Below are 24182 nucleotides of genomic sequence, written 5' to 3' on the forward strand. Positions count from 1 at the left end.
TGAAGCCCTGTGATTGGACAGATGTTTATCAAGTTAAACAACTAATTCAAATGGTGGGGTTGAATGTATTTTTTCATGGTGTTTTAAAAGGTCTCTGTCCCCTTGAAGCTTTTTTTATGTCTGAGCTGGTTAAAGGTAGGCTGACAACAGAAAACTGGATGGACAAACTAAGATACAGTTCTGTATGCAGTTTATAAGTTATTCACATTGCTATTTCATTTGTTTTAATGCTATTTTTAAGAAAACTGCTGAAAATAGGAACATAATATGCTTTTCTAACTTCATCTTTTTTGCATAGCATACCACATTTTGGCAGTGGATACTAGTGTAGTCTTACATGGAAAATGTAAGTTACTTAGGATAAGCAGGTTTATTGTAATTCTGAGACAGACGGCATTTCTGCCTTTACTGATTGTCACAGCTTAACTTTAATTTTTATAGCTGACAATGTTTTATCTCTGTTGTGCATGGATCTCAGTCCCTCATAGATTATAGGCAACTATTAATTTTCTTTGAAGGGATGGGGACTTACAGGTCAGTGCTGACTTTAAATTACCATTTATTTTTAAAGAAACTCAAGTAGTCAGCAGACCACATGGGCTGCTTTTCACTTTGGAAGATACCCATAATTGTAATGCTATTTGTCATTTTAAGACTAGGAATATGACCTAAGTTCCCAAGCCCACATAGCAAATAAACACTCCACGTCTCTAGGGAGCAGTACTACCACTCCACTACTAACTTTGGCTCATTATACTGAGTTTGCTGAACATTTAGCCCTTTCAATGTACTGTGCATGTGATATATGAGAATGAGTGAGTGGGTGTTGCTTGCAAATGTCCTCTGTTCATCCATAATATAAACAGGCCATCCGTACTGGTCCCTAGGTAACCAGTTTCTGGCTCAGTGTTTAAGCTGCAGTCTCCTGGAAAGATTGTGTGTTGGACCTGGTTCTGTTTGTATTAGAAAATTATCTAGGTTTGTAGAAATTCTAATGATTTACTGTACATGATTCTAGCATATATAGCTTAATTTGAATGCCCTGATAACTCCTTTAGCCTATATATCATTGATGCTTAAGCAATAAATCATTCAAATCCTTGGGTTTGACCCCTGCAATGTCTTTTCTTTGTCTTTTGGAGGCTACAGCCAGCAAAATAAAGTTCATTAACTCATGGCCTAACATGTGGTACTTTGTTGCTTTTCCCTGAATGCCTTAATGTTGTTACCATCACTTTTAAAAATATTTATTGATTATTCATATAGAGTAAATAGACTCACTATAATGATTTGAAAAATGTTTCTTCCCATTTTAAATTCTTATCTGAGACTCCTAGCATTAGAAACCAGAAAATGAGAAGGGTGTGTGGGAAAGTCTGTGCTTCACCAATTGTAATTTTGTCATTATGCTTACTTGTATTGAACTTACCACCTCTTGCACCGAGGTTGTGATTTATTTCTAGCTGTTCTGCTTTGTATCCAAATGACAAATTATCAATCTTAGCATAATGGAGCCTTCATCTTACACTTTCTTTTCCATTAGAACTTGGAAAAAAATAGTCAGGCACTCGGTATAAACTAATTCTTATTTGGTTGGGATTTTTTGATTTGGGGTTTTTTGGGCATTTGCAGAAAGAGGACTTTCAAGGTGAATTTTAGGACTTCCCTCTTACACTAAGTTCTCAAGGTGTCTTCACCTGTGAAGTCCCTCTAGCTGATGTGTGTGATGCGTTCCAGCATGTATTACTGCCTGCAGAGTTGTGGCAGGCAACTTCAGAGTCTCAGAGTCTTGTCCACTCTTGTAGTCAGTCCTCTCTTCTACTCTGTTTCCTGCAGACCATGCACTATCCAGCTCTTGTAATGTTTATCAAACAAAAGCATTCTTTTCACACAGACTCAACCATGACAGCTGCTTTCCTCTCTTATGATTTCTGCATTGTCTTTTGTATTAGAGCTGTGCTTCACCCATTACAAAAGAGTACCATAATTTCCTACCCTGCTCTAGCACAGATAAACCTCTAAGTAGATGCTACATTGAATATAATTTTGTAATGTTTCCTTACTTTTAGTAGAAGTGAACACCTCCTGTTTCTCTGCACCCCAGTCACCCCTTGAGCACCACGTTGCACCAGCAATCATGTCTCTGTAACTCAGGCATTCCTCTGGAACAACACTTAAAATGTGCAAGCAGAATGCAATACACAGTAATATGGGAATTGGTTCTGACATGAATTTTTGGAAGACCACACTACTTGAGCATTTTCATTCTATAGCAGCTGTTAGTTACTCTTAAATGGTTATATTAGAATAAATGTGTGGAAAAAAACTTCATGTATTTCAGCCATGACCACAGATATAGTTTGTATCATAAAACATTTTACATAGTGGTCAATGTGGCATAATATATGGTTCAACATATGTTGACATGTATTAGCAACTTATGTCAGAGTATTCCAAAAAGCTAATAGAGCCTCTTGACTCCTCTTCCTAATTATATTTCACTTCTATAAAGTTCACAGTTTTAGTATTCATTTCAGAACTCTTCTTGTTAGGTAGTACCTCAGAGGCACTTCAAATACAAACCAAGAAGTAAAAAAAATGCAGAAATGAGGCTTATGACCTGCTTTTTTGGTTACTATTCACTTGGACAAATTAACTTGTGAGTTCACCAGTGCATATGGATCCATTTCTGTCACTTGAACTGCACTCCTATGGATGTTCCATGCTGGGCAACTGAAAAGGAGAAGCAAGGGAGTGGAAGTACAGGAAACCACAAGTGGTAGTTTGATAATTTGTATTTCAAGAGATCTTACTTGAAATGCACGGGACTTCTACAATGAACACAGTTAAAATTGTACTGATATTTCAGATACCATATTACTTACAAATTTTGGTGCTGTGAGCTTCAATAGCAACACATATTTTCTGGTTTATAGCCTCTCTTTCCAAGTATTTTTGATGCCAAAAGGTACAAATAAATACGACATGTTCATACTTATATCTTCTCAGAAAAGGCTAATAGGCCTTTCAGATCCTTGCCACACATTTTGTATTTTGTGGGCTAGGAGAACAAGGTAATCTCATTAAAAATGCACATAGCACTGATATGTAAATACTCTGTTTTACTTGGAAACTTTACAGGGATTTGGAAGAGGGAAAGCAATAAAATAGTTTTGATTTTCCCGATTTAAAACTGATCAGTCCAGCATAACACTATGTGTAAGAATTTGTGATCTTGAGTTTTGTAACCTAGAACATTCGTTCAAAATATCTAGTATTCAAAAATATCTATATCTAACTGGAGGACTTTTAGTAATGGTTTGTTTCAATGAGTGCTGCTCTCACTGATTACAAATCAATTTCTTCTTTTTATTAGTACTTGCTATAGTTTGTTAATTGTCTTATAGCTCTGCTACATTAAATGCTGTCATTTCTACCATTGCTTTTTTTATTTGTTTTAAGCTTTCTGGAGCCAAATATCTGAAGTAAAGGCAACGTAAGGATTGCAACAAGACTCCATTTTACTTGGTTTGTTTAGATTTTCTCCTCTTTAACTAACCTGAAATTCAAAGTGAACATCACTTAAAAATATGAGTTTGTACAATAGAGAACTCAAACTGAAAACTGTAAATCTTTTGAGAGCTGGCAGCAGGAAACATCTTGACCACAACCCAACTGAATATTTTATCTCCTGTATGCACATCTTTTCCTATGAATGTAATTTTCCAGAAATGACCATCAGTTGAATGACTGTGACAGATGTCACTGTCAGTTGTCATTGGGCAAAACAGCCTCTGATACACTGACTGATACAGCATCAGCATCATCAGCTCTTGCAGGAGATCACTCTGCTGCTGCAAGCCTTGGCTCACACAGCCAGGCACTAACATAAATTACTCTCCATTACCCAGGAAAATGCCAGGGGGTGCATGTGGGGTGACAGTAACAGGGTGCCTGCTCTTATTCTAGCTGCAATAGCACTGGTAGTCCCTTTCAGGTGCTACAGTGTGTTGTTGAGCCATCTCTTGTCCACAGAATGAAGGCCTAAAGCATTAGTGTGTCTTTATTTCAGAAGAAGATTCTGGATGGTCTGTATGAGTCAGGTTAAAGTTTAGGAAGAACAAGTTATTGCAGCATCAGTATGCTGTCCTGGAAACACTAACACTACTGCTTACCAAGGGCAGGTTGTATGATATTAGCAAACTGAGCACTATTTTTTCAAACATTGCTTGATTTCTACTTTAGGTATTTAGTAAAGCATCCATAACTTTAAAATTGAGTCATAGGCTTGGCACAAAAAGCTGTATGACTTGCAATATGAAAGCAAACATTTGTTTATTTAGATTCCTCTTCAGGAGCAAATTTTTGTAACTATACAGGGAATATTTCTTGACTTAATGATTAGTAATAAAGGAAGAAACCAATGTTAAAAATTATTAGGAATGTAATAAAGAAATTGAATAGAAAATACCACTGTGATTACTTTTATCTGCAACAAACATATGAGAAGTGTATACAATTGTTTTTTACTCATTTCAGTTTAGAGAAGGATGACAAAATGTATAAAACCATCATCTTCATGAGTAAAAAGCATACTGGCTAGGATCCTTCACAAAGAAAGAAAACTGAAGAATTTAGGGAAAGAAGCTTCCAAAATGAAGTGTAGAAGAAAGGTGGCTAGGATTTATTTCAGTTCTGTCACAAGAATGAGTGGCATAAAATAAAACTAGTAGTATTCAGAGCAAACCAAGGAAGATGTTTCTTCATACAACTTGTTGAGCTGCCACATGGTGTGATGGATAGTGAAAATCTACATGATCTCAAAGTATGACAGTTCAGATTCCTGGAAGAAAAATAAGAACTGTTACATAGAAAAATAGATAATGTTTCTGCTTAAGAAGTTTTTAAGCTGCATCCTGCTGAGGTTTAGATAATATTCTGAGAAAGCATAGCTATGTTCTTGCTTTCATTTTCCTCAGCTTCCTGCTGTTGGTCACTGTAAGAGTCAAGATAGGCCAGAGAGACCCTTTTGCCCCAGTACTTCCACTCAACGTACAAGCTGCATCTATTCCAGAAATATTAATACCTAAGAAGAAATTAGAATGTAGGAAAGCCTTTTGGATCTTATGGCAGAGTTTACCTCTAGAAAAAAAAAGTCTTTCTTGCCTGAAAAAGAACCATTTCTGTGAGGACACAGCTGTCTGGGAAAGGCCTTATGATTTTCATGTTTATTGTTCTCAGTCGTTTTTGGTTCAAAGAAGTTATTATTTCTTACTTAACCTATATAAGCAATATCATCTACAGAGACAATTATAAGTTGATTTGATCACTTTTAAAATAACTAATGCATTACATCACAGAGAATTTTGCATCTTCTAAAAAATATGTGTTCAAATTCTTTCATGCCCTTGCTGGTTTCCTTTATTGACTTTTTGCATAGTTTTCATAGTTATTCTGATTGAACAACAATATATTCATATTCACTTTTTTAAAGGAGAAAATAAAAACCAAAATTCTAGTACTGTCTGTTGCATACCAGCAAAATAATTTATCTAGTTTGATACATGCTGCCTAATCTAATACTGTAATTATTCTTGCTTCTTCTCTTGGTTACTTATTCTACAGTTTTTAAGGTAAAATACTGTAGAGGTAAAGAGAGGTAAAATAGCTGCTTTTTTATTTTTAATGAAGAAAGTAAAGATATTTTAATCTGTTAACTGCTTGGGCTTTTCTTTCTATTTTTTTTTTTTTTGTCTTAACTGAAATCACTCATTTTTTATTTACGAGTTTATTAGGTCTTTTTTATTCTGATGAATGCTTTTGTTTGTTTGTTTGTTTGTTTGTTGGTATTTTTGTCATTTTCCCTATTTTTTGCAGCCAGAAAGTTTGGGATTTTTGTCCCAAATGCCAATTCCTTTCAAAGAATTCAATTTGAGAGTCACACATAAAAGTTCTTGGCTAGGATTGCGTTTTCTTTCCAACACTAAATTATACATTTCACAATTTTTCTCTGCCCAGTCAAAGCAGTGTCATTAAAATTACTTAATATGCCACCTTAAAACTAAATGTTCAATCTTATAAACTCCAGCACCTTCAGTTTATGGGCTGAGGCAGTACACTGTCCATTACCCCAGAAAATAATAGACTCCCATCTTTCACAATTTGTACTAATTATATTTTATGTGATACCAAGGAAAAGAAACTTGGTAATGTGTGGTTTTGGTTTCTGGCTCATGCTCCATGGTGGTTTGCTGTGTGTTCCCAGTAGTCATCTTTAACTGTATTGTTGGAATTTTACAGAGTCTGGCAAGAATTCCCTACTTCTGATGGACTTTTATGGCTTTGCAAACCCTGCGAAATCACCTTTACAAATTTTTATTCACACAAAGTTCAAGAAAGAATTATTACATTTCTTTTACCACAAAAAAAAAAATCTGATGCTTGGTATCTGAAGAGAAAAATCCTTTTCTTTTTTTAGCAAATTTCCCATATTGTATAGCATTTGTTTTTACAATTCCTCTTCTTCAAAGTTACAAAACGTTATTTTACATGTTTTATTTAAGGGAGGAGGAATATTTTGGTAGTTTTCTTGTTTTGCTTTCAGAATACGTATAAATATTGACAGAGGTGTAGAGTGGTATATGAGGTTTTTCCTGCTCCATCAGTTGTGATTAGAGGGGGGGAAAATATAGAAAAAAAGTCCTTTTTTAACAAAGGGAAAAGAAACACTTAAACCTCACCCTCCACTTCTGAACATACACACCTGTAAGATTCCACAGTTTAAAAAGAAGTATTCTTGTGGGAGCTGTTTGTTAAAATAGTACAAACTGTCAAGATTCTTGGCTTGTTTTCTTCTATTCAAAATAAGAACTCATTTTTAAAAGGAAAATGAAGCACTTTTGTAATGACAGAATCAGCTTAGTGTAAGCCTCATCTTGTCCTTAAATTACATTTTCATTCCTATAGAATGAAGAAATAGAAAGATATGTTGCTGAGTATGCCAAGCTGGAAAAGGAACACTTCCCTTGCTTTCAATACAGGACTGAACATGATGAAGAATTAGTGATTGGTTTTGCAACACAGAACACCAGTGCTATGTTGCCATCAGTTTTGCCAAGATCAATGCATTTGTAAACCCAAAATATTTCCAGATTTCTTCATCATGTTCTGCCTAAAGAGTAAAACACTAGGCATGAAGCTTTCTCACTGAGGATAGTGAAAAATTTTTTTATAGATTTTTAGTAAATTTTAGTGGATTTAATTACTATCAGAGTATCGTCTTCCCCCTCATCCTCATCCCCCAGGCAAAAAGTGAGCACAAGGATCTAAATTATATCCAAAGTGTAATTATAAACACTTCTAACCAGATTTGCAGGTAAATACTTCATAAATTTTTCTGCTAATTCAATGCAACATAGGTGTTACTTCATTTTAAAACTTTGGGTTTTGTATCGAAAATAAAATCTTACTAAAGAGAAATGGGAAAAATAATGGAAATGAAGATGGAAAATCTTTAGAGTAGGACAAAGCAATTGTCAGATTTAAATATTGGATGCCAAAAGGGGAAAATATTTTTAAAATCCCATATTTGCAGGATCCTTACAGTTTTTCTGTAGGTAACCAATCTTAAGCAACATTTTGGCACATGGTTTATTCATCTCATTTTAACTATTGTGGTAGCATGCATTTGACTGAGCAGCAGGATATCTTTCATGTACAAAACACCAAGTATTAGTAAATTGCATTCCTGTCAATCTATTGTTTAAACAAAAGCAAAATGAACTTAAAGGCCCTAGGAAAAACTACTAAAGGATTGTGTTGTTTTCTACCAATACAGGATGATTACAATCATGCTGAAAGATATCATGCTGAAAATTTCTGATATGCAAGTATAAATAAATATTTTAATAAAATACTAATGTACTGTAAGAATGTTAGTGCCATGCTTTCTACTTTCCATAGATGTCTTGTGGCCTTCTGCCTGATCTTTGGGAACAATAACTGTGACACTGATGTATTCAGTGCTATTGTGCCTGTTGTATTAGGAAAAAAAAAGATACTTCAGAATAAGATATTCTGCTTAAGACACATTTGGATGAACCTGGGGTAAATCTGCCTGGGAAAATGGGATTTAAGTGTCTAGAAAACAAGATTAGCCTTTTCTATTTGATCTTTGGTGAAATCACGTTGAACTGAGATGTTTTAGAGTTGACAGCTCCTAGTGAATTCGCTTTTTCTTCACATTACAGAATTGGAGAGCAGAGGCCACAGGCCCTGCTGCCCTTTTATTGTCTTATAGCTCTGTTGTGTCAATTCTCATGCAAGAACTTGTGCTGCACGTATTGAGTAGCTAAAGCTTCACTAATAGTATTTGACATTATAATAGATGTCTAGCCAAAATTATAGAAAAAGATTAGATGGATTCAAATCTCTGTGATTAATAGGATATGTTACTTCATGCCATTTTTTTCTTCTTTGAAGTAAGAATACATAATGAATGTCATAATGTAATTCTAATTTTTGCAACTTCCTAGAATTGTTACCTCAAATAGGTGGCAAAAAGGATAAAGACAACTACCTCTTCCTTGTTTTAATAAAAGTCAAGCAGAAACCTCTGCAGTTAATAAAAGAGAGAAAGTTAAGTGCTACTTTATTTTCCTAATTATGTAATGCTGAAGGCTGCTTACATGGTACCATTTAAAAAAAAAAAAATCATGTGGCAGACCAGCCAGATTCAGGAGAAAAAATATCAGTGGAAATATTATCTGTTCATAAATTTGCAAAAGACCATCAGCACTCTATATGCAAGATAAAAATTACAGTGCCTCTTGCACATCTCTCATGTGGAAATCGTACCTTGGTTGGTGCTTTCTTTCTAGCCTGCGTTGATTCAGTTGAGCAGTTTGGATTTACTGCACAAGAAGCTTATGGTGAATAAATCTGGAATTTCTTCATTCCCAGGTAGGAATTTACCATATAGAGAAATCAGACACAATTTTCTGAGTTTTAAATATTAGAGAAATCAAGTGTTACACTCAGATAAACTAAATTTAAGTAGCCCATAAAACATGATACTTGTGAAAATCAGAGCACTTATATGGAATTATTGATATTTAGCTATAAAAGAAAGAATACCTGAATACCTGGAACACAGTTGTCTCATTTCCAATTAATTCTTGTGACATGTTCAAAGGAGAAATAGAGCTGTTTAAATTAAAACCATAAACATGATTCCAACAGAAGGAATGGATCAACTTGTGGGCAGTTTTCACATCTGGTTTGCTAAAAAAGCCATCTCATAATACATTTAGAGTGCAGTGCAGCACACACACTGCAGCGATGTGTGAGTAAGGGAACTCTGAGGGCTTCACTAGTTTGTGAAAATCTGAGACTCTCATTGAAACCATTTCATGACAGTCTTTGAAAACCTGATCTGGACAGAGAATCAGTCCTGCATAACTGGAAGAAGATCTCTTATGATCAGAACTATGGTTTGAATCAGATAGACATAGGTGTGCGCTTTGTCTCAGGTATCTATATTTCTAATTCATAAGATTTCATAATTGTAGGTAAAATGCTTCATGTTTCTCCCCTCCTTGAGCAGGGTTGAGGTTTTTTGGGGGTGTTCTTGGGAGCAGAATTCTAAATCTAGTCTGGGACAAAGGAAATGAAGTGATGTTGGATTTTAATGCTTAATATTGGCTATGTTAGTCGTCCATGATAAAATCAGAGATTTTCTGTGTGAGATTTTGTTAAATGGCTTTTTTTAAATCTGCAATAAAATACTCACCTGCCCACATTTTTCCATGGCAGAGTTAGTATGTTTTGTACATATAACATGATACACATAGCAATTACAGGAATTAACATAAAAAACATAACAGTTCTACAGAAATTGCTTCTAGTTCACTAAAAACAACAACAAAAAAAACCTAAAAAACCCAAAAAGATTCAAAACAAACAAAAAAAAAAGAAATAAAAATAAAAAAATGAAAGCAAAATCATACGAAGTCCAGCAAGACACTTCACTGTGTTACATTAAAATCCTCATAAAGTTACGATTATCAAAAATAGACATTGTAAAAACTTGTATTTGCAGTGCAAAGAAAAAAGGGTGGGAAAATGGTATGCTCTCTCTAATGGCAAAAAAACAATGAACCTCAAAATGTTATTTCTACTTGATAAAATTGTAACCTTTACTTGTTGAGCAATATCTGTTCACTTGGGCAACCAGAATACTTTGAATGCATTACTGCTGAAATACCAAAGGAGTCATGGAGTCAGTTCCACCTATGTGTAACAGATTATTCAGATCACCAGAACTGTGAGGAAGTTTGTCTCACAATGTAGACTTCCATAAGAGACGTTCTTTAACTTGAAAGAGACAAATTGGTTTTTAGTTTCCAGAGTTTAAAAGATTGGCAGGAAAAAAATGTGGTGGGGTGGAGATGTCAGGTTTTTCTGGGCCTAGGGGTACTGAATGAGAAGCTTTTGACTCCGTGAAGTTATTACTCTAGTTAGGGTTACTTCAAAAACACTTAATAATAATCAGATGAAATGTAGTGGGGTTTTTTGGTTTTTTTTTTTGGGAAAAGAAAATGTACATTTTTTCTTTGCTTTCTGGAACCTTCTTAATCTGTTTTTTGGTCTACCTCTACTTTTTAAGCTTTTTCCACACCTGCTGTGTCTCAAATGCTATTTCCTTTGTTTAATCTGTCTACTTTCACACTTTGTAGATCACACAGCTTTTTTAATGGCTTATTTCCCAACAGATGACTGCATCCCAAAACTCAATCAGAATGTCAGATCATCTAGCAATATCCTATTTCTATGTGGCTTGATTTTGACAGTCCAAACATCTCAGATAGAAATCAAAGTGCTTTAACAGAAATCACTCCATATATAAGATGACAATATTAAGGACCTAACAAATTTTTAGTCTGACTTAATCAATTGCAATGTGAATTTTTTTTCCTTCACCCATTTGATAATTCTCCAGTAAAACCCATTGACGTCTAATCACCTTTTGTCACTGCTTTCAATTTTTGCTCAATAGAGAGCCAAAAAGATGAACAATACAGCAATTTTTGTATGAAAGCATTATCAGTCAACAATCAAATACTCCCCTTATTTTATCAATTATGCCACTACAATGTTTGCTCCATTTTGATAACCAAATGGCCATGCTGGAGACTAAGTTCCTGTCCTGTCCCTCTTTCCGCCTGTATTTATTTTGCATGCCCTCATGGCATTGGATCTCCCCAGGAACAGGTATTCTAATTTCAATTCTCAACATGAGATTCTTTTCTATAACTTTAGGCACCTCAAAGTTAGCATATAGTCTCCTTCTGTCCCTAAGAGATAGAAATATTTTAGCACATGTCCTAAAGTGCCAAAGAAATGGAAAACTACTTCCTCTTTGGAAGAAGTCTGTTTTGTTTTTCATTGGCTGTAATGAACCATCAGAGGCTTGGCTTTAGACTGGAGCCTTAATTCTGGGATGACAGAAGGGAGATGAGGTCCTCTCCTATTTCTTTTACTCTTTCTGTTGTTCAGTTAGTTTTGATGAATATCTGCCCACACATGACTACTGCTGAAAACAATTGTAGTTCTCCATTTGGATTTCACATTCTTTGGTCAGAAAATGTTGGTATGATGCAAGAGGAATATCAAGACAACAATGCCCTTGAGGCATCCCGGCATTTGCTTGGATTTGAGGATTTCTATGTATTCTAAAGGCTAGAACAAATACAGTTCAACTGATGACCTTAAGAAAATGACAAGAAACATTTTTTTTTTTAATCTTTGCATGACAAAAATTAGTAGAAATAGCCTGTAAATGTCTATTTAAAGATAAACTATCTTTTTAATGAAAGAAAGCATTTAAACATGCTTTGAAATGTCAAACTGACAGCTCTGTTTTGTTAAAAGCAAATGGTTTGGCTTTGCATCTTAGGAAGGGTGAAAAAAGGAGTTTGCTTATAAGGTCAAGTGTTCAAGCCAACCTGAAAAAATGAGTTGTGTTATAATTACTCCCACTGCTGTGCAAGCATGAAGTTGACTGATGAAATGAGTCTGCTTAATTATGAACTTTGATATTGTATATTTAGGGTAAGCTTTTGAGAACTCACTGAGTTTGATCCTGGCTTTTTTTAACCTTGACTGAGAGTAGATTGAACTCAAAAAGTTGTTTTATTCCTACTGGCATGAAGCAGTATAATTTAACAAGGGATTTGTTACACAGTTTTACTAAACAATAAGTCACACAATGTGCAAAAATTCCTTTGAATCTACTGTACATCTAGACTTTGAAGTTCTGTTTTAAAAAAAGGGAATCAAATCAAATGACTTTTCAAGATCTTCTATGAGTATTAACAGCCTTGCTGTGCATACTTCTCCATGAATGCATCTCATTCTCATTTGAGTCTTACCCCTTTTGGCTTAGGTGATCAACTAGATGGAAAAGGGCAAGAAAAGGAATAGGGCTTAGAAAAAAAGATGTGATTTGAAAGAAGGCTATTACAATATAAAAGGATATTATTACAATTAATTATTGCTCCAATTCCCTCCAGTTGCTTTAAAGATTTTAGTGCAAAACTGTGGGCTATAGATATTAGCCTGTCAAATGAATAGTTTCAAAATTGTGTGGCAAAAAATATTCCTTTGGACTATTTTGATTTTTATGTAGTTTTATCAACTAGAATACTAGAACTCCATAGACCCACTAGTAAATACCTATTCCAAAATCTTAGAAACTTACTAGGAGTAACCTAAGAGCAAAAGGTGTGTGGTGAAGCTATCTGTAATGCCTTAGAAGCAGAAAAATGTATTTTAAACTATAACATAGCTTGTCTCATCTCTCTTGTAGCTGTCTTTGTAGTCTCAGCAGCAGCACCACGTAGTTAGGGTTCCCTGAGCTTCCCCAGGTTACATTCCTAATATGGCCAGGTCCCAGAAAAAAAACCCCTGTCTTGTTTCTCCTCTTTGCATGTAGCTGAGCTCATGGGCTTGGAGAGGCTGTCTTTGGCTGTATACTAGTCCATAAAACAGATTAAAGGAAGTTATCATCAGGTGGTCTGACAGTCCAACCTCAGCTGGGGCAACTCAGAACCCAGCGCCACACTGGCCTGTTCCGTCATCCCAGAGTCCTTCCATGGCAGAGGTGCTGCTCCTGACTGCTCACATCTCAAGGGAGCAGAGAAATATGGTGAAAGGATGACTCAGACTTTGCTCTATCCTGCTTAAGTGAGACATCTATGAATGGCCATACAGTTACATAAAAGGTAATTTTTGACCACTCAGAATTATAAGGGAGAAAGTGTAAGCAAAGGTAACATCTGTGCATCTCTGAAAATCATTTTAATGTAATAATCCACAGTTTGGAACCTATAATTGTAATTTTTTTTTGTAATAAAATATTTTCAGTTTCTAGCTTTTAAAAGTATACATCCTTGTCTCTCTGCCTCCTCCTCCTCTCTCCAGATCAGTTGGTTACCATGGGAAGATGCCATCACTGCAGGGAGTCTTACTAAGAAGCTGAGGTTAGTTTTAGTTTTGAATACACTCAGGCTTATGTTCATTATCAATAGAGAAGATTAGGCTGAGTTCCACAGCTGGAATCTGCTCCTAAAAGTGGTCTGTTGATCTACCCTTTGCACTTAAGAATTTTATACTGGGACAGATTAGTTGAAGTGACCCTGTGGAGTATAGCTGTAGGTTTGTGATGGGATAGGAATTCAAAAAATAGATTAGGCCCAGCATGCTACCTGCTTTTTAGGTCAGTAGTAGCTGCTTGAATTCAAGTTAGAAAGAGATAAGCAAGCAGAAGGACTATGGATGTGCTCTGCTTTGCCCAGTGATGGTCTCATACCAGTTGCATCAGTTGCCTAGTTTAGCCTGAAGTGTGGAACATCAGGACTCTGTTCAGAGACAGATTAACAGGTCGAGCTGAAAGTAGGAAGCAGTCAATAACTGGTCTAAGCATGTCTCTTATTGCATAAATTCTTTAATGATAATAGGGAAAACTAGCATGGCTTTCACTAAATCGCAGTGAACAGGACCTCTGCCACCCAGTGTTAAGTGTGTAGGGAAATTAAATTTTCTGGCCAGACAGTGAAAGAGGGAATTGTTTGGGGCCTCTGATGCAATCTCCATATCAGTGTACCTTTGTTCTTTAATTTGTTGTCATTACTTTTTGCTTGTTTGTTTTTTCTTAGCAATTTTTGAAAAGTGAAAAGGTTAGGGATTGAATTTTGAAATCTTAGAGACGTTGGTTCCTCATCTTTCTAGGTCTGTGCTCAGGATGTATCCTGATGTCTAATAACAACAACAATGCTCTTGATTCAGCACAAAACATACAACATTTTGAAAGGAACATGTCATGGTTATTTTTAAGCAATTGTTTAGCAGAGAACAAAACCTTAGTAACCTAGTTAAGCATGCTGCAAATTCAAACTTAGTAATGGTAACTTGCTGCTGCAAAGTTGGTTTGCAGGTTTCTCATTTTGCTTTGTCTTTCTTCTTATTATTAAAAAAAAAAAAAAGAGGAAAAAATATCTGAAACTGCTGCTTTACTGTTTTTCTGTGAGATGTATCCAAAAAGCTGGTACATGGAGTTTGGTTTAGGTTTTTTCTTTCTCTGACTGAATGATTAAATCTAGTTTCAATGAGGATGGCAGTAGGGCTCTTTATTAATTTCATTGAAACATATGAAGACTATTTTACAGATTTGATTTCCTGTGTACTTCCTTTCAACCCTATCTGTTGGACGGACTTTTGGTGTAATAATGATGTGTAAAAATAAATATTTTTGTTATGACTAAGTATAGTGGTCTGAACATGAGACTGTAAGACAAGAACAAATTTACTCTGTGGTTTGGACCTGAATCAATGAGAAATGGATTGAGTTTCCCTCATATATAAGATATGTACTATGGGCTTAGATAAACCATCTGTCTAGACTGTTTATCTATTTTTTTTTTTTGTCTCCAACAGTTACAACTGAATATGCTACTTAAGAAGAGCACAGTGAGTGTCTGCTACTGCAGTCAGTTTCCTTCATGCTTTTCCAGCATCTGTATACATTGAATAAAGTATCCAACATTGGACTCCTCCTCCCTTTCATCCCTCCAGCTCCCTTTTACTTAAAAATCATTTTATGGTCCTGATGTCCAGAACTATGTCTGATGCATTTTTAAACCTCACAGTTTAAATCTCTTGTAACAACAAACTCCAGACGTTCGCTACCTGGCATGTCAAGGAAAACAAAAAAAAACCCCAACAAACCCAAACCAGTATCCAACCCAAACCACAAATCTCTCTTTCATAATCTTTATCTCCAACTATTTTCAGCTGTGTGAAAAATGAAGTTGGACCTAAGAAAGAACCTTGGTCTTTAATGTCCCCACATTTTGGTATTTATGGTTTCTGAGTCAGTATGATGGGCTGAAGCAAACCCTGCAGCGTGGATCAGGAAGTCAGGAGGGAATTTCAACCTTTAAACTTTGCAATAGGTCAATAACAACACTTTTTCTGACCACAAGGAACCAATGGCAGCACAGGGGAAATACACCTCTACTTGGTTATACGTAAAGATGGGACCTAGGGAAGAAGGACAGCAAAGACAGATAGACTTAAAATTGGAAGTAAGTATCATGAATCTAATAAAAATTATTAGAAAAAAATAGGAGGTAGTTCCCTTTCTATTGAGAAATGAGTGTTCCAATGTGGGAAGAGTCAGATCTACAACTGCAGGAAAGGGAACATCTGGCTGGATAAAAAATCCTCAAAAAACATACAAGAAAAACATCCTATTGCAAGCTTAAAATGAATCTGCCTAGAAAGCAAATACCACATGGGAATGTACATGGATACAGAAGAATGGGTTGGGGTGTTTTGTTCTGCCCTAAACAGTCAGTTTTGAAGTACCTTCTTTCAGTGTTGAGCATCAGCTTTCAATGAACCCCTGGATAAATGTTATTTGGATAACATTTATAAGTGTAACTTCAGAAAATAAAAATTTATCAGGACTTTGAAAACACTGATCTTATTTAGCTTAAAACTAGAAGATTAGTTAAGGAAGGCTAAGTGTTCAAATCTGTAAAAGGCTATTTTAAATAGGAGAAAATAATTGAGTTTTATAAATAAAACCTATTAAGAAAAAATGAGGATCATTAAAATTATGCATTTATACTACTCTGGGTTTGGAAGTGAACTCTCAATAATGTTTGACAATATCTTTAAGGTTTTAATAATTCAGAATTTTACATTTGTAGGTTTAGCATATTCCTAATTTCTAGGATAGGCAAAATATTGAACAGAATGTTAGAAGCACTGAAGAAAAAGAGAAGGAATGCAGCAGATATCCAAGTGAAGAGGAGGTATACAGGAGCAAAATCAGGGGAAACTCCATCTCTTTAAAGAAACAATTATTTCTGTTGAATTGATTTGGTACCGTCTTGCCCTGCTATACTACCAAATTTTGTAAGTATAACTGGGAAGAAAAAGATTTTGAAAAAGCTATCTCATAGCTTATCACTTGGAAAACTACTGCAGGAAGGTGAGTATCATGCTAAGTGTTTGTATGTTTAGTGGTCATGTGCTGTTAGCTCCTAATATTTTTGTTGAATCTAAGATTGTTTACTTAGTGACATGGCTTCAACTATACACAGTTTAGATTGTGCACAGCTTTCAGTTAAGAGGCAGCATAAATTTGCAATCAGTCATTTTATTGTTTATAGTCAGAGGTTATAACAATGAACATCATCAGTCTACAGGATGTTAAATTAATGTTCTATGGATACTTGATGTTGTGTGAGACCTTACATCACAAGAGGGAAGAAAAACTATGATAAAGAGAAAAATCATAGTGTAAGTCAGCTGAATAAAATGTGTGCTAGGGCTTTCTCCATTCTAAGCTCTAGAGATATGTAATTTGCTTTGGTTAATTCAAACACTTTTCTTGAGGTGCAGCCTGGTGCTGTCCATTTTTGCATCATACTACCCCTTTATAGCAAGGGTTGGAAGGGTTTTACACTATTGCAGTCATTTAGTCTGTAACACAGAGAAATTCTAATGTTAGATGCCAATAGTTTTGATTTTAACAGTTTAAAAAGAGAATCCCTGAGAACAAAGAAATCCCAATAATCCTGTAATCCTTGTATATCAACCAGTGTCAAAAAGCTGAATTCTAAGGATTCTTGTCTTGTTAATTAATTTTCAAAAGGAACCAATTTTTATACTAAACAAAAGACAAATTTCTCAATAACAAGGTGCAGGCTGCTAGGTCAAGCATTGCAGAAAATGATCTTGCAGCAACGACGTCTTTCTCATTGAGCTGAAGTTATTTGTCCTGGCAATAATGCGAATGAATGGATAAAATGACATTTCAGGAGTCCTAGCTGGAAGTTTGGTGTAGAACAGTTTCCCATGGGGTTTTACAAGAGAGGATGTCTGATCAAAGCCAAAGAAAGTATTTCAGTAGCTATTGATGATCTCCAAGCCACCATGCTTAGATCCTTTTCTAGGATTATATAAGGAAGTACTGAATGAGGGCCCATACCAAGAAAAAGATAGGGCTTTAAATGTGCATCTGATGAGTGAGGATAGACATTGCTCTCATAATCAGTAAAACTGGCAGCACTCCTAAATATTTCCATTAAATTATATTATATGCAAATAAGAAATGTAGAGTAGCAGATTGCAGCCTCAAATCCACAGTACCCCCCTTTTTCAGTAGCTAAGTCTTCTGTAAAGCTGGTTAGTCTGAGTAGATAAGCAATATGAAAAGAAATGTGTAATTAAACTTTGGGTTGCATGATTCAATGGTAGAAAATGTATCAGTGAACAGCTCATTTGTCCAGTTTGGCACTGAATCAGAATTACCTTTTCTTTTTTTTTTTTTCCCCCTAAACATTTACGTTATTTACATTTCCCCTAATTTATGGTATCTACACCAGACATTGATATTTTAGACACTGATCAATACCCGATTTTTTTTTAATCAATAGAGGAAGCATGGTGGAGTCCCATCTGTAAAGGAACTAAGGAAGCTTACTTAATGCCTTCATCTTTTGGGATGACTCCAGAATAGCACTTCCACAGTCTTTTGAGTTGCTGCACACAGGGAGCAATGTTTTTTACCTTTTACCTTTGAGATTTACAATAAACATAAATGCCATGGAAACTTACCAGAAAGACTGATGTGTATTAAAAAAAAAACAAGCCATGGTATCTGATTTTAACTCTTGAGTATGCCTCTGTCTGTTTAATAGGAGAATGAAAAGGAGATTGCTTTAAACCAAACACAATAAAGATAATTTAAAGATAATGAAAATCACATTCTGTAAAAAGAAAACATTTGTTAGCATTTATTTCTACATTAAGCAAGTAAACCTCATTATGAAAGCATGCTCCTGTTTTTTCTTGCTCTTAACTCTTATGTATTTCCCACTTTCTGCTCACATTTCTTGCAGTGAGTTTTCACACTGCTAACAAATGGACAGGAAACAGGCATTGAAATGCATCCACATTTCAGAAGCACAATGCATCTGAAAGGAGCACATCAGCTATTTCTAGACACAGGAGAGGTGTGTTCTTGGCAGACATATATTACACCAACTTGAACAAGGCATTGGGGCCTGGATTTTTAAAACTCCTTCTTAAAACAATATTAAAAGAATTCATTTGAAAGACTCTTACTTCTGACATAAAAATTGTTGTTTTATTTTTCAACAGTAGCTATTGTTGCCATTGAAGCACAAAGGACAGTCAGATCCAGAGCTGTGTCTCTACATTTTTAGGATATCTCTTTAGTCACCTATGTTTATAAGGTCAGCTCACTGTTAGTATACACAGTGTCACTTAGAATTTTAAACTGATTGTCCTGTAGGCTGATTTCTACTTAATTTGAAAACAAGAGGAGAAATATTAACTATTAGGTGGTGGAGAAAGTATGAAATATATTTTAATTTGTAAACCTTCAAATTAGCCATCTCTTATGGGATGGAGAAAAATACAGTCTAGATTAAGGAAAACCTTAGTGTCCCAGAACTAATGGAGTATTTATGTGTTTGTGCACAGAACATATAAACTATCATAGATTTCAACCACTTTCTTGTTAAAACCTTGATTAGACTGAGACTTGAGCCCCCATGACTATGGTTACTAGCTTTCAATTATGACACTTGAAACTTGCTATACAGGGCAGTTGGTGGAAATGCTCTATTACATAAAAGCCTTTGATCCCATGATGGATGTTCTATGAATTGTGGGGGGAAGAATGAAAGTGCTGGAGAACCGGGGAAATAAATAATGAAGCCAGCTGATATTATGATGGCACAGCAGGAGTGGTATGTTTCATTCAGTTTTGTGATTTAGTTCCGCGGCTTCTCCTTGCACAGCACTCATTTATTGAAATAATATTATCTGTGCTTGATTTGTCAGGCAGGTTTTATTAAAGTGCTGCACATGAACTTCTCTATACCAGTCTGTGGTACTTCTGAGAGATTTTTAATATATTTACACTCAAATCAGTAATGCTGTATTTCTATTTAGATGGCTTTTACATCCAGGACTATGCTCTCTTTGGGCTTTAATCCTATGCTTTGATCTGAAGCGCTGTTAAGAGTCCAGTGAAGAACAATGGTCTTTTTAATTTATGTATGCTATTTTGTATCTTCATAGCTGTTCTGCTTAACTTCTACCCCTGTATTTATTTCATTGTTTTACTCTATCTTGAAAGTATTTAGAAAACATTAGTGCTTCAAAAATTTTCTAATGACTATACAGCCTCTTAAAATATAGCCCTATTTAAACTTTAGATTTCATTCTGATTGCAAATGAAGTGATTACCTTCTAGCATCAAAATATTTGTGTAGCAGCATGTTGAAATACCATCTTGGAAATGATAACAAATAAATAAAAAAACCCAGGAGGTACCTGAGAGCCTCTCAGAGACACCTTTATGTATAACTCCCAAAATAATAACATAGTGGGATTCCCAAAGAATAAGAGCAGTGTAACATGAGCAGACTGCCAGCATCTAGTCAAGGCAGTCAGGGATCTGCCAACACAGTTGGTTCCCATACAGTCTAATTACCAAAAAATGTACACAAGTGATGCAGAAAACAAACTAAAAGCTTTTTAAATATTTACACAAGGGTCAGTAATCAATCAAAAAATAAGAGTATAAGGAATATAACATTTTCCTTTTGCATAGCTGAGATTTGAGCAGGCAGTAGAGTGTTACTTTGATAGCAATATGCTTTCTTTTTAAACTCTTAATCACAGTGTAACCGGAACACAGGATCTACGCTCAGTTTTATTTAGGGCTCTGAATGGGGTGTTACTTCTTTTCGAAGACGTCTTCAAAATGTCATTGATAGGAAGGCTACAAATAATTATGGTGCTCTTTGGATTACTGTTTCTAACACGGCAAAATCCTTTATGCTGCAGCCAAAACTAGCTGCATACTGTCTTAAGTGAAGCTGCCAACACTGCTCAACAAGTAACTGATTAGGATTCACAAAAATTTTCTTGGATGATTTCTCTGTGTGAGTTTTACCGAACTTCACCCCTTGGCTTCCGAGCCTAATGAAACGAGCCGGGCACGTCGCTTTTTCCTCGGGGCTGGGACCTGCCGCGGGGTTTGTCATGCGGAGCCGGGGCCGTGGCTGGACGAGCCGCGCTCTGCGGGACGGGACCGGCCGCGCTCGCCGCCCCTTCCCGGCAGAGCCGCCCCGGGCGCCTCCTGCCCGCGCTGGGGCCATCGCTCCCCGGGGCGCCGGCGGGAGGCGGAGGCGGCGGAGGAGGAGGAGGAGGAGGAGGAAGGCGGCCGCCGGCCCCTCTCGGCGCGCAGAGGCGCAGGCAGAGGGCGCTTTCGCCATGCGCAGCCCCGGGCGCCGCGCACCCCCCGGCCGCGCTGACAGCCGCCCGCACAGCACAGCACGGCACAGCCCGGCACAGCCCGGCGGGGCCCCTCGGCACCGAGCCCCCGGCCCGGCCCGCCCGAAGCAAGGCATCTCCCCGGCTGCGACCGGCCGCTCGGTCCCGCTCTGCTGCTCCCTGGCGCGCTCTCTCTCTCCCTCCTTCCCTTCCCTTCCCTCCTCCTCCTCCTCCTCTCTGCGCTTTCCACCTCCCCTGCTCCTGAGTGAGCGCAGCCTCGGATGTCCGGTTTCCTGGTGGGTTTTTTACCTGGCAAACTCTGGATAACTTTGGTGAGAATTTGCAAAGCGGCTGGGAAAGTTGGGAACTCCCCTGCAGGCGCTGCTGCTACCGCATCTTCTCCATCCCACGGATTTTACTGCCTTGGATATTGCGAGGGGAGGGAGGGGGGAGAGGACAGCGAAAGAAGGGGGGGAGAGGAAAAGAAGGAGCCTCCTAATTTCGGCTGCATTCCTGCGACTGCCCCGCTCCGCGCCCGCGCTGCCGTCGCTGCGCCATGCACTTGCTGGAGGTGCTGTCCCTGAGCTGCTGCCTGGCCGCGGGCGCCGTGCTCCTGGGACCCCGAGAGCCGGCCGCCGCCGCCGCCTACGAGTCCGGCCAGGGCTACTACGAGGAGGAGCCCGACGCGGGGGAGGCAAAGGTAAGCCCGTGCCCCCGCTGCAGATGCCAGCTCCTCTGGGCATGAGGCTGCGAGTCCCTCCTTTGAGCGGACGGCTTGGGAATTCCACCAAGGAAAAGATGTGGGAGAAGCTTTTTGAAGTGTGTGTGGGGGATTCCTTAAAAGTGGGGGAAGGCATTTTTTAGAAGTGTCTGAGTTTTCGGGGATGCTGGAGGGCGGGCTGCGCGGGGAACAGCTGCGTTTACAGAGGGACGCGAAACACCTGATGAGCGGAGGCAGCCCGCGGGCTGCGCTCCTGCCGTGCAGCGGGGACTGCCCGATCCCGATCCCGGCCGGGCAGCGGCCCTTGGGCTGCGGCTGATGCCGGCCTGGAGCTGGGGCGCGCCCCGCAGGCGCCTCCGAGCGGGTCCTGCCCTGGGCAGCGCGGGGGGACGGGGGGACAGAGGGCGGGCTGAGGAGCGCTCCGGGAGCAGCTGGGCACCGGAATGGAGCGGCCCGGGAGGCGTGGGAGGACCATGACAGCAAAACCCCAGACCTTCCATTTGTTGAGAAGTCTCTTGGAGTTACTGACGCTTTGGGTGAGCTGCTGCTGCTGTGTGACAGAGTTGACGGGAGGTGTAAGGTGACACTCCGGTCTGAAAACCTTAGCTCTGCCCAGACGCATGGTGAAGGTTGGGCTTGAATTGTCGGATTCCAGACACAAATACTTAAAATTCTCGGTTAATTTTTGTTTGCATATTAAGTTTCGTAACATAAAACTCAAGTACCTTTGGTACTTGTGGTTATGCAGTTCCTGGTATGCTGATGCATAAAAAAAGATGCATAGTATGTGGTTGTATAAGCATGTGGCATTGTTAGGGAGACCTTTGATGTCTGTCTTACTCTCATCTCATTGTTTTGAAGATTTCTGACATACTTACTGAAAGCAATCATGACCTAGCTCATTCATTATTCATTTCAGTATGGGGCAGGGAGGGAGTTGTGTGGATGAAAATTTAAATATTCTGATTTTTTTTCTCCCCCTATGCTGTTTGCTTTACTGATTAAAAAGTTTGGGAAATTTTACTGTAACTACTTAGGAAATCAAGTTTTGGTAGTAGACATTAGCTGCACTTCAGGTATGCAAACTGTTGTACACCATACGTTGTACACAGAAGTCATACTTTCATACTTTTCAAATCTGCATGGAAAAGTTTATTGATTATACTGTAGTCTCTCTTAAAATATTTAAACTACAGCTGAATGCTTATGTTGCAGTATTCTGAGTGCTAATAACGCTGTCAATGGTCATTTTGATTAAAAGTGTATAAAGTGTTTTTCACACTTTAGGATTTTAAAGTAGGAACACAAAATCAATTCAGTTAGCCACTCTTACCACTTAGACTATTTATAAAAATTAAAAAGAAAAAAAAGAATGTCAAAACTTAGTGGAGGGTAAAAATACCTCAACTCCTTCCAACCCATGCCTGTAAGTCAGTTATTTACTGGGTGAAACTGGCATTTGAGTTGTAAAGCCTTGGAATAGCTTATGCTGAAAAGACAGAGAGACTCCAAGCTGGAGCATAGCACATACTTTGTGTACTTAGACTGCTGAGGTAGAACAGCTGATAGTGAGGGTACTCTCCTCAGTGATGCTTTTGTGCTCCCAGCATACCGTGTGGAAAGTTACTCTGTTTCTTGAAGAAACCTCGAAGTCTTTGGGAGCTGCCGCTGCAGTGCAATTTGTATAAGTGCAAGTGCTCCCTGGAAAAAGAGGAACTGTCAGCAAAGCAAAGGAAGGAAAGGTCAAGAGACCAAGGAGAGTGGGATAGCATGTGTAAAGCGATTACGTTAATAGGAAAACGTTTTTGTGCCTGACTACTGCTGAGTAGTAAGTAGAGAATTATTCAGGCAGACTTAGTCATGTTGGAAGCCTTTAGTTATGAGTTTGTTGCTTTTGCTGGAACTGAGTGAGTGAGTACTGCACATATTTGTTTCTGTGAATGTTGAGATGAGTATCTTAGGTAATTATGAGAAGATTAAATAAATAAACTTCAAATAATTGTTTCAAGGAAAATATGATTGTATTGTCAGTATAAAGCCAACTGCTTGAACTTTGTTAACTTCAAGGAAGTTCACAGATGTTATGTTTTTATTTCCCATCAAGATGCCATGCTGCTGCATGTTAAACTGATGCCTAAGTGCAGGTCATACAGGCCATTGGGTCAGCTCTTCATTCAATGTATGTATTTCTCTTCACTCCTATTTTAAGAGCTTTAGCTTTAGAAAGCGCTTTAAAAAGTGTGAATGAAGTTGAGGCTCCTCCAACATAGGAGGAAAAGCTGGCCAGAAAATAGGAGTATTGTGTTTTTAAGCAGGTAATTTTCACGTATTAAACTTGTCTAGAGATTTGCAGCAACTTGGAAGTGTTACAGATATAAGTAGTAGTAGTTCTTCATACACAGCTCTTGTAAGGGCATGTTCTGCAGCAAGTGGGCACTGATAAGCTTGTGCAACACTACCTCATCCCTCTCCCCTTCTACCCCCCACCCCTACTAATTTTTTTTTCTGCCTAAGGGTGTGATTCCTTATTTAACAAGCTTTCAGGGCCCAGATTAATACTCTTCAGCTGAACTGTCAG

At 37.7% G+C, this 24182-nt stretch overlaps 1 protein-coding gene across 2 annotated transcripts in view; it reads left to right on the forward strand.

Annotated features, from left to right (window-relative positions):
• The first annotated feature begins 21391 nt into the window (after positions 1 to 21391).
• Positions 21392 to 24182, forward strand: part of VEGFC (vascular endothelial growth factor C) — a 68543-nt gene continuing 65752 nt past the window's right edge. Inside the window, exon 1 of one of the 2 annotated variants that reach the window (XM_054295637.1) lies at positions 21392 to 21583. In XM_054295637.1, coding sequence (XP_054151612.1) covers positions 21440 to 21583 — 144 coding nt within the window. In that variant the 5' untranslated portion in view covers positions 21392 to 21439. Of the gene's footprint in view, positions 21584 to 22148; positions 22234 to 24182 lie in introns of those variants that run through there. The other variant, XM_054295638.1, reaches the window with a different exon arrangement.

This window comes from Melozone crissalis, unplaced genomic scaffold, assembly GCF_028551555.1.
Source record: "Melozone crissalis strain CALT ecotype California unplaced genomic scaffold, PUWL_Pcris_2 ptg000006l_1, whole genome shotgun sequence".
In the NCBI taxonomy this organism is placed as follows: domain Eukaryota; kingdom Metazoa; phylum Chordata; class Aves; order Passeriformes; family Passerellidae; genus Melozone; species Melozone crissalis.